Source organism: Primulina eburnea, chromosome 15 (genome assembly GCF_022965805.1).
Source record: "Primulina eburnea isolate SZY01 chromosome 15, ASM2296580v1, whole genome shotgun sequence".
Classification (NCBI taxonomy): Eukaryota; Viridiplantae; Streptophyta; class Magnoliopsida; order Lamiales; family Gesneriaceae; genus Primulina; species Primulina eburnea.
Genome location: NC_133115.1, coordinates 31,310,890 through 31,321,331, shown reverse-complemented (window position 1 = coordinate 31,321,331; position 10,442 = coordinate 31,310,890). Strand labels below are relative to the sequence as shown.

Below are 10,442 nucleotides of genomic sequence, written 5' to 3'. Positions count from 1 at the left end.
GATTTTTGATCGCTATTGGAAATTTTTGAACAATTTTCTGATAATTTAACATTATTTGCTGAGTAATTTTTTACTAAGGTAACAAAAATTATACTCAAGATATAAAACGCATGTGCCACAAACTTGGATTAGTGGACCCACATCAATCTATGGTCGTGGTGTACTTGGTATAAACACTAGATCATTTCTAATCATAAAACTTATTTCGGTGTAAATTTTGTATTAATATAGTACGATTTTTGCATCAAATATAATATTTATTTCTAATTTATTTATTTAAAATCTTGCAAAAAAAATATTATCGATTTATACTTTTTATTTTACATATATTAATTCTTATTATTTAATATTTTTTTACGAATGTAACATAATTAATATAATAATGAGTAATCTTTATATATATAGCCTATATTATATTATTAATAAATGTATATAATAATTTTTAAACTTATAAATTAATTTACATATAATTAATATAAATAAATATTAAAATAAAATAAGTAATTAAATATTTATGCATAAAATTAAATGAATAATTATAATTAATTTTGTTGTTTAAATATTTAATTTCTAAAACAATAAAATAAGTATTAAATTGTTATCTATACGTTATATATAATTATTAAAAACAAATAATCATATTATCATTTCCTTGGCTTTTCACAGTGGCGAAAGATTGTGCCTCTAGCCGAGCCTGAGAAGCCATGGCGCAAAGTAAATTTTGATAGTTGTTGTCTCGGATTTATTACACCTTGGTGTTAAGGTAGTAATATCTAAGTATTTGATTCGATGACGGTAAGAGGTCACGTGCATTTTTTTTTTATCGTTTTTCAATGCATTGCATCATATGAAAAAAGATTATATGATTTTCCTCGTAACCATTGAATCAAATACTAGGACATTATTCATGTGCTAGAATCGAACTGACCGGTATATTGTAAAAAAACTCGTGGACACAATAATGTTATATATACATATATATAATATCAACCTTGTAAAAATAAATATTTTGAGCCAAGTTAAAAAAATATTATTCATTAAATAGAAAATATTATAAAAAATCATTTCAATAAATCTGAAAACTACTTATAACTATTATATATTCCTATCATTATAAGTAATAAATTATTTGCAACAATTTAAAAAAAAAAAAATTTCATTCAATAAAAAAATTATAAAATAAATCTATTTTTAAGTATGATTATAAACTATTTATAACTACTGTATATTCCTATCATTATATATGATAAAAAAAATTCCGTCGAGTACAAAATATTTTCTTTTTTCATTCAATAAAAAATATTGTAGAAATATATTTTAGTAAATATACAAACCACTTACAACTAATATATATTCCTATCATTTTTATGTATTTTGAATTTATAAAAATAAAAGATAAAATATATTTATTTTTAAAAATTAATAATAATTTAAAAATTTTAAAAGCAGTTAATTAATTAGATTTTTAAAATCTATGCAGGCAAGTGGCCTATAATTATTTCATGAAATCAATGAAGATTTGGCCCGGGTGTATTGAATGATTTGGAGTGCTCGTGACATTTTTTGCATTTGAATGTGTGAATTTTAAATTTATAATAATAAATCTTTTACTTTGTTTTTGTAAAAATATTTGACAATGAATTTCAAATCGTAAATAGTTATTTTTTGAGTCATTACGATGAAATGAAGAAAATTAAAAATATTTGGCGGAATTTGAAATTAAAAATATCATTTTCAGTGTATGGAATGACGAGATTTCAAAACAAAATTTGTATTTAATGGTGTCTGATTAACTAGATGAAATTCTTACAAAATTGAAGAGATTTCATGAGATTTATGCTATGAAAAAAAATTACATATTAACTTTGTACATCCACCTAATTAACTAAATAATTTCCCGCATGCAATATTTTAAACCAAAATATAAGATATTAAGAAAGTTAGGTAAAAAAACATATAAAATATTTTTATCATTAAAATTTTCCACACAATATTAAAATCCATATTTTTAATATTAAAAGTTTAATTTATCAAACTTTGGTCAAAACATATTTGTGAAGTTTATTTGTTTTTTTAATTATTAAAAAATTATTTAATAACAATATTACTTTTTAGTTATTTTTTTAAAAATAATTTTTCCTAATCTATCATGATAAATAATAAATGAATATTTTACATAAATGTCATTAATAAACGAGATTTTAAAAAAAAACCATAAGAATTTTTTAATATTATTCTCAACCCTCGTCAAAATGAAACTCTTAACTTTATGAAATCCGATTCCGACTCCCATTCCGAAATCAATTCTAAATCTAAATTCTATTTTTTATTCATCCAAACGTGGTGTAAGATGGCAAGTACATATGAAGAAAGAGATACGTAGCAAACAACGTCTTCTAAATTTAGCAAATTCATGCATCTCTCTAGTCGATATATCTATCCATGCATGTAGCAGCCATGCCTATTCAAATTCCTATGGCACTAAAAATTTTGTGTCATGCATGCATTTAGTTATGGTGTTTAATTCATGTGAAATTTTCTAAACATAAACTGTTAAAATATATTAGCTTGCGTCTATATCCATAATAACAAATCCATTGATTTTTTTCGAGCAAATTCAATTGACAATACTAAATAATTTCGTGAATTTCAAATCTATCTCAATATCGAGTTTGTCAGAGAAAACGATATACTATTTGTTTTCATTCTTTTAAGGAATCATGGAATTTGAAAAGACATGGCGGCAACATCGAGAGACGAGAGATGCATGAACTTCATTTGATTGAATAAATTCAAAGTACATAAAAAGTTAATTACATCTATGTCAATACAACAACTTGAATGGGGTTCGTCCCCACGAAAAAGAAGTCGCACTCGGCGTTCATAATTAGTTAATTTGAAAGCCCATCCGTCCACCATGCAATTAAAAGACAAATGGGGATGGAGAAAATATCAAATTAAATTAAATATGTTAAAAATCTCAATATAATTTATGGAAAAAAAAGTATATACTTTAATGCTAAAATATCCCATCACCTACACCAAAAAATTGAAACCAAATAGTAAATCAGCCATTATATTTATCAGGCCTAATTTTATGAATCAATTTGTGCTGAAAAAAGAAACATGGTAATTCAAGAAAAGACACAAAAATTTAGCCACATTTGAATTCTTTGCTGTAGCTGAAAACACAACACCGATGCCATGCTCTTTTTAATGATCAACTGATGATCTCGTTTCGTCTACAATTTTTTAAATTTATCTTACACAGTGTGTGATCCATCATTTAGCACATGAATCTGGAGTCCATTTGAAATATAATGTCCATCAGTTATCCATTACCCAGTGTATCGATGGACAACGTCAATCATCGTCATGGCCTATAATATTTTTCAACATGTACGTGCATACATTAGACATCTATCTAATATTATCAAAATGAAGAATTCCTTTAGATTTGGATTTTTTTTAAACTAATACCAATTCATTTAGGGTGTGTTTGGTTGGGTGGATTAAATAAGGATAGATTAATAGTCCAATATTTATCGTTAAAATTTTAAGATGTTTTAATAATCATTTTGACCCGGTTTAAGATCCAATTTTATTAATCAAATAGTTATCCATAAAATTAGATCTTAAACCGAGTCAAAATGATTATTAAAACAACTTAAAATTTTAACGATAAATATTGGACTATTAATCTAGCATCGGTATGCGGCGTGACACCTCAACATGTCTATCTTCATGGTGTTCCTCCTCTTGCTCGCTCTCGTGCCTCTCCATCAGTTCCTTAAGTCTCTGCTACTGTCTTCTTCTGCGGAAAGTTCTTTCGGTCAAACTGCTCAACCTCCACGTCAAGTGACTTTGGCAGGCACTGAAAAAGATGCCTGGAATAGAATATGGAGTGTTAGCTCAGGAAAAATAAAACAATGCTAAGGAAAATAAACTAAAAATAAAATTGTGAATTAATAGTCCTCGCCAACGGCGTCAAAAACTTGCACTGTAAAACTCTTGGTCAAAATTAATAATATTTAAGGTCGAAATAATCGCAAGTGCACGATGTCAAGTTATAATATAATGTACTAGAGTACGAGTGTCGTTCCACTAGAGACTGTATTTTGCAATTATTATTTCCAGTTTTCAAAATCTTAGCAACGAAATTTGAATGATTATTTTCTGCTACTATAATTCAATAAAAACTCAAAAAGAAATTTCAAGAATTAAATAATGTGATATATAATCTAGAATTGGTAATTAAAATTCAACGATAAATGAATTTATTGGAAATTTCGGTTCACCCACCCCTCGTTATTTACTTAATTCGCTCGACAGTGATTTACGCTTTTGACATGATTTCCTACACAATTGAACACGCTCTCTCGAGTTATGTCAAACTAATTCTACTCATTGAAGTAATTAAATTTATTTAATTATTTATCAAAGGTGAATTGTATGCTGGTCTATGAAATCCCTTAGTTTTCGACCCTTATGACTATAACTATCAACATATATCCAACTTCATATTTATATGTAAATTGTAGATCCATGGACTATGCTACTCGTTCATATCACAAGTTACTCTCTCGAACTCACTCGCGATATGAGATGATTATTATTGTTAGCTACCCTTTAATAACGTAATGAAAAACAGTAGCATACTCAAGAATAAATCGATAGTCGAAACATAAATTACTTTAATCTAAGTTTGGGGTAGGATCCCCTTAATCCCAACAAATATGAAAGTTAGCTACTCGAATTCATAGTAAAAACTAGCAAAACAATGTTTAAATGATAAATTCTAAATAAGAAATATTAGTCGTGACGAAAGTGCGAAGAATTGTGTCCGAAAATCTTCAAATCTTCAATCCAAGCAATTGCTCCAAGCTTTCTTCTCCTTGTTCTCTTCCTTGGCTGCCGAAAAAATCCATCTCGTGCCTCTCCCTTTTGTTTCAGCATCCCTTGGTAAAAATCTCACGGAAGACAATAATTGATTCTCAAATTTTTTTCCAAAATTAAGTCACACTCGGGCGGTAAAGTTCTACTGTCCGAGCGCCGAGTCTTCTGTAAGTTAAGTCTTCGGAAGTCACATCTCACGCCCGAACGTTAAGATTATATCGCCTCGGCGCCAACTCTTATGTCCAAGGCGTATTGTAATAAATACTCACGCTGGAGTGGTAAGATTCTACCACTCGAGTGTGAGCTCTTCTGCCACTTTCTTGTGGCCTTCACAGTACTTCTGTCCCGATTTCGACTCTTCGGTACTTTACGTGCAGATTCATCACGTACAAGTGAGACACTATCATATGCATAGGCTAATTGTAGAACGAACGAAATGTAAATGAAATGTACGCATGCACAATACAAACACACGCAAAATTAATGCAATAGAACACGTAAAAATGACACCTCTCAATTCTCTCGACACTTCAATCCTTAGTCCCCGCCTAAAACTAGGTGATCCTTGTACGCATGGCCGATCCCCCTGGGCCCAAAGCCTTGTATCCTTGAGCATACACACGATCTTCCCTCATATAAGATGTAGTCCTTCTACTGTAATCTTTGTAATTCTTATCTCGAACGTCAATCATCATATCTCGTGGTACCCAACACTTATTTATTACACTCCTTGGGGCAAACTCATTTTCACGATCAAGTCAATAGTATTTACATTAACTGCTACCAAAGGAGGAAAATGATCATTGTCTAATGTCATGGCCTCCTTTTTCTCCAAAAATTTGAGGACTCATCCATTGATCATTTCCTGTATCACATTCTCAGAAGTGCGACAAGAATTCACGGCATGATTATGAGAATTAGAATTATCACCATGCTTCTTTCTTTTAATTCATAAATGATTGTGCTAAACCAAGGAATGTGGGGTAAATTGTGCCCCCGAGCGTGATCTCTTATGTCTTTTATAGACAGACACTCCTCGGCAGGTAAAATCCTTGTCAGCTGCGGACTGTGAACATGGATTTGTAACCTTAAATGTTTACATCACAGGTTTTTCCTCTGATAAGCTACCCAATATTTTTGGTTTTTTGATGGCATCTCGATCCTCTTCTTTCTGGTGTGATGGAGTATCCTTGGTCCTAATCCATTGGCTGCTTGCTTTCAGACTCATAAGGGTTGTCTTCATCTTTTGAAGGCATCTACTCCCTCATATCTTTATTCATGGTATTATTAATGAAAAATTACTTCATGTTTCTCAGTGTTATCTCATCTCCATTGGACGCCCCAAATTGTTTGTTCTAATTTTTTCGGTCGTTTATGAATTTGTATACGTAAAATATGAAAAATCAAACATTTAAAATATCAAACGATGCGAGTTCCCGATCAGTTCTGGCCCCCTCGATGATGCAACCAAATCATTTGAAAAATGCAGTAAAATTCTTCAAGTGACAAGAATACATGACTAAGTCATTAGGAATCGAAAATAATATCTATTTACAAACTTGAATGATGAAAATGAATGCTGGAAATTGCTGAAATATAAGAAAAATATGCTGAATATTGAAAGCTAAAATATTTACGCATGTTAGTGATAGAGTTGAGTTGTGTTCGACGATGATCCTCCTCCTTCTCGACAATTTGCTGATTTTCTTCGCGCAATTTTGATCGTGGTGTCATGGCACAGTTACAAGCCCGCGATTTGGTCGCCCAACATTTAAATTTTAGCCACCGCTTCCATTTTGTCCTCATTGGCTGATTTTTTTTAAAAAAATTATTGGACTTCTACCTCATATTTCTTGTGAGCCGAATTTATATTTTTAGAGCCAACATATTCATATAGTAATTAATTTTGTTTTAAAAAAAATAAATTTTTTTCCCAAATTATATATTTCCTATAATAATTTATTTTATGAAAACAAAAAAAATAAAAAGAAAATTATCACACAAAATTATATACATATTTTTTGAAACGACACAAAATTATATTGAAAACTCCGTAAAATTTAGGTAAAAATTTATGTGAAACGGTCTCGTCGTATTTGTGAGATATATCTTTTATTTGAGTTATTCATGAAAAAATATTATTTTTTAATATTGGTAGAGTTAATCCATCTAACAGATAAAATATTCGTGAGACCGTCTTACAGATACATTATCTAAAATTTTGTTAGCATATAAGTAAAAAACACGCTAGAAGATATTGCTACCGGCTATGTCGGTTATCTCACCCGAAAAAACCCGTATAAATTTCGGTTTCTCATTCCTTCTTCTCATCTCATAGTCATAACCCTTTGCTTGCAAGTTTCTTCGGAATTAATACTGTGAGTAATCGTGATGATGCTTTTTAATTTTCTTATATATTTTCTTTTTCAAATTGATCTGTAGGAGTTTATTTAAAAAAAAAAATTAATCTGTTCTTGGAATTTCTTGTCTTGTTTTTTTTGTAACTCCGTTGATTCAGATAAACACGTGGATCTGAACCTAGTCACCTGCGATTTTTCACCTATTTGAGTTGCGATAATTTAATCTATTTATTTGCTTCAGTTGCTTTATTTTGTGTTTTTACGAATTTATGGTAGCATATCATATGATGATACGGGTTCTTATTTCATATATATATATAATTACAGTTGATAAATTGTTTTGCTTATTTTTTTAATTTGTTTGCATCATAAAGTTTTGTGTTTGTTGATTGTTTACGGAAGCATATTTATACATTTGAACGAAAGTGTTGCATCTACCAATGAATAGGATCTATGGTGGTTATTGGCTTTTATGCTTGGATTGTTATTTTTTCAGCGGTTTGTTTAAAATAATATGATGGTTCCTGGCATCAAAACAGTTGTGCTGGGGACTCATTATAGGACCTGGGTTTCATTTGATTGAATGTTTATTTTTGTTCATACCGTGAGTTGTTTTTCATGGTCCTGTTTAAGGTGCAAAGTTTAGAAGAATGAATTTATGGAATTATTTAGATGAATATTGTTTCTGAAATATATATATATATATTTCTTACAATACATTGAACACCAAGAAAGGAAGTGAATTGGGAAGACATTTTCTTTAATTTCTTATGTTATATTGGTAGACTTGAATCTAACTATCTAAGTAAAGGGGAGAATAATAAAGACAGTTTTTATATTATCATTTCATAAAGGAAGACTTTAATTCAAGAGAAGAGGAGACTGTAAGAACTAAGCTAATTGAAGATGTACATTATTACTCTATGAAGCGGAATTGCATGCTTGTACCGTGTAGACTGTGAGTTTTGTATTGGAGCAGCCTACATCCATGCATTTGCTCTTGTACTCGTGTGAAAACACAAATTTGATTGGCATAAATCTTGGAGATCAATGAAAAAACTTCTTTCGAAACATTCCTTGTGTACAAAATAATGGCCGTACGTCAACTTCACATATTTTATGCTTGAAGTTATTTCCTTATATAATGTGTGCTCAAAGTTAGCTGTTAGGTATAATTTATGTTTAGTGCCCTTACATGGACCACTTTTTTCTTTTCTCATGAGCTTAATAGGTTTGAGATATTGCATATTCTTTGCCTTATCTTGCTTATATATTGTATGTGTTAACTACTTCTGAGATTCCTGCAGATGGCTGATGATAAGGAGGAAGAAACCATGCCCAAAGGAAATGAATGGGAGGTTTTGGCTCTCACAGACTCTGAGTATGCTGCTGCTTCTGGTCCCAAACGAAGCCCTCTAGATGATAGTCAAAACACTTTAGTCGGGGAGGATGCTGCTGAATCTTCAAATCCGATGTTTATGTCAGGGCATTTTGTATTTCCACGTAGTCAGAATGAGAATTTGCAAGAAAATTCTGAACACAATGAAGAATACAGTGGCAAGGGGGGTTTCGAAGATGTTACTGAACGTGTGGTGAATCAAGAGGGTAAACCAGGTTCAAAGCATGAAGAACTTTTGATTGACGAGGGACTGATTCCTGATGAATTTCCTATAACTCCAAATATTGATGAAAAGGGTGATGAGATGTTCTTCAACTTTGCAGATGATGCTTCCTCCAATTTGTTAGGAAAAGAGCAGAGGATGCAAAGCGCTGTGAAGTTTGATTTGCATGACAGCAAAGCAACTTCACTCAGGAATGAAGAATTCTCAGAAAGTACTGAACCATCTGAGTCTCTGGGCGATGCTGAGAACGCAAGCCTGTCAAATGTGCAGCAGCATGGCAAAGAAGTTGAGGATAATAGTGAACCGTCCAATCTTCCATGCGAAGCTTGGTGGAAAACGCATGCTGCTTCTTTATATGACCATGCAAAAAACAAAACTCCATTTTGGTCTATTTTTGTAGCTGCAGCTGTTATGGGAATTGTGATTCTTGGTCATCGGTGGCAGCGAGATAGGCAACAAGCTTTGCTACCGAAGTCACAGTTGGTTATTGATGATGAGGTAACTGATGTCAATTATGTTCATTTGCTGGTCCATACATGTTCTATTTACCATTTTATGGACAATGTTTGTATCATTATTAAATCAGTACCATGTTACATGAAATTATTAGGATTCAAAATGACTTATCTTTCCTGCTTTGCTGTTATTTCCTCTCTAAAGTATGATTAATAGTTCTGCGAGAGAACTTAATATTTAACTCTGCCTGATATAAATTTATATCAGATTATTCTCTTTTCGAGAAAGGAAGATGAATATTGGTGTTCCAGATCCATTGTCTCGAAACCACAATCTGAGGCTGTGAACACAGCACGCCTACCAACAGACTATCTTATCTCGTCTCTATCTCATTTTTCTTGTATACAGGGCACATGTTGGATGCTTGGTCCAGTTTCTCGACTCAAAGCTGTTACTTTGGGTGGCCAGCCTAGTTCATACATCAGAGTAAGTACCTTTAATAAAACTTAAATGCTCAAGGGATAACAGTTTAATGTCGAAGTTTCCTTTTAAAAACTATGAATTCCTTGTGTTCTGACCAACTGCGACCCGTCTTTAGGATGGATTTTGAATGACTGGCTAAAGAAATATTCTGAATTTGCAGTCCGTTTCTCTGTAGAATCGAGGTTTGCAAATGGTTGGACTCTCCAAGTTTCACCCAGATGCTAATACCCCATAAGGTTTGTCATATTGATAGCATTGGAAGGTGAAGAAGGAAATGCTCATTGTAATGTAAATATGACTTCTGTACGCGAGGCCTTGGAACATATTTAATGTGATATATTACAAGCTACACGCGTTTATGGCTATGAAACGACTGACGTGATGTTCTTTACTCAGATTATTCTGTTTTATGAGTGATTATGGAAATAATTTTGGATTTATTGTCAACAAGTTAATTCCATGCATCGATATGTATGACATAAAATACAAAATATGATCTTTTATGGTCATTTCGACAATATCAGTATATTTTTAAATTTTTTCTTGGTTTTAATTACCTGGCTTAATCTTCCCAGATGTTAACACTGTAGCTAATATCCAAACTGGTAAACTATTTTGTGTGACT

General features: G+C 31.3%; 1 protein-coding gene across 3 annotated transcripts; it reads left to right on the top strand.

The window, feature by feature from the left end:
- The first annotated feature begins 7,151 nt into the window (after positions 1–7,151).
- Positions 7,152–10,289, top strand: LOC140814697 (ATG8-interacting protein 1-like). 3 transcript variants are annotated; one of them, XM_073173763.1, is made up of 5 exons: positions 7,174–7,274; positions 7,415–7,472; positions 8,566–9,376; positions 9,743–9,820; positions 9,978–10,289. In XM_073173763.1, coding segments are annotated over exons 2-5 (906 nt in total). In that variant the 5' UTR covers positions 7,174–7,274; positions 7,415–7,470; the 3' UTR covers positions 9,993–10,289. The 3 variants fall into 3 exon arrangements, with proteins under 3 accessions (XP_073029863.1, XP_073029865.1, XP_073029864.1); XM_073173762.1 differs by lacking the exon at positions 7,415–7,472 and having other exon boundaries at positions 7,152–7,274; positions 8,564–9,376; XM_073173764.1 differs by lacking the exon at positions 7,415–7,472 and having other exon boundaries at positions 7,152–7,274; positions 8,564–9,376; positions 9,933–10,257.
- Positions 10,290–10,442: the final 153 nt, after the last annotated feature.

Coding starts and splice junctions, on each gene's coding strand:
- LOC140814697 (XM_073173762.1), top strand. CDS start 8,564: ATGGCTGATGATAAGGAGGAAGAAACCATGCCCAAAGGAAATGAATGG. Junction 9,377..9,742: donor AGTTGGTTATTGATGATGAG/GTAACTGATGTC, acceptor TCTTGTATACAG/GGCACATGTTGGATGCTTGG.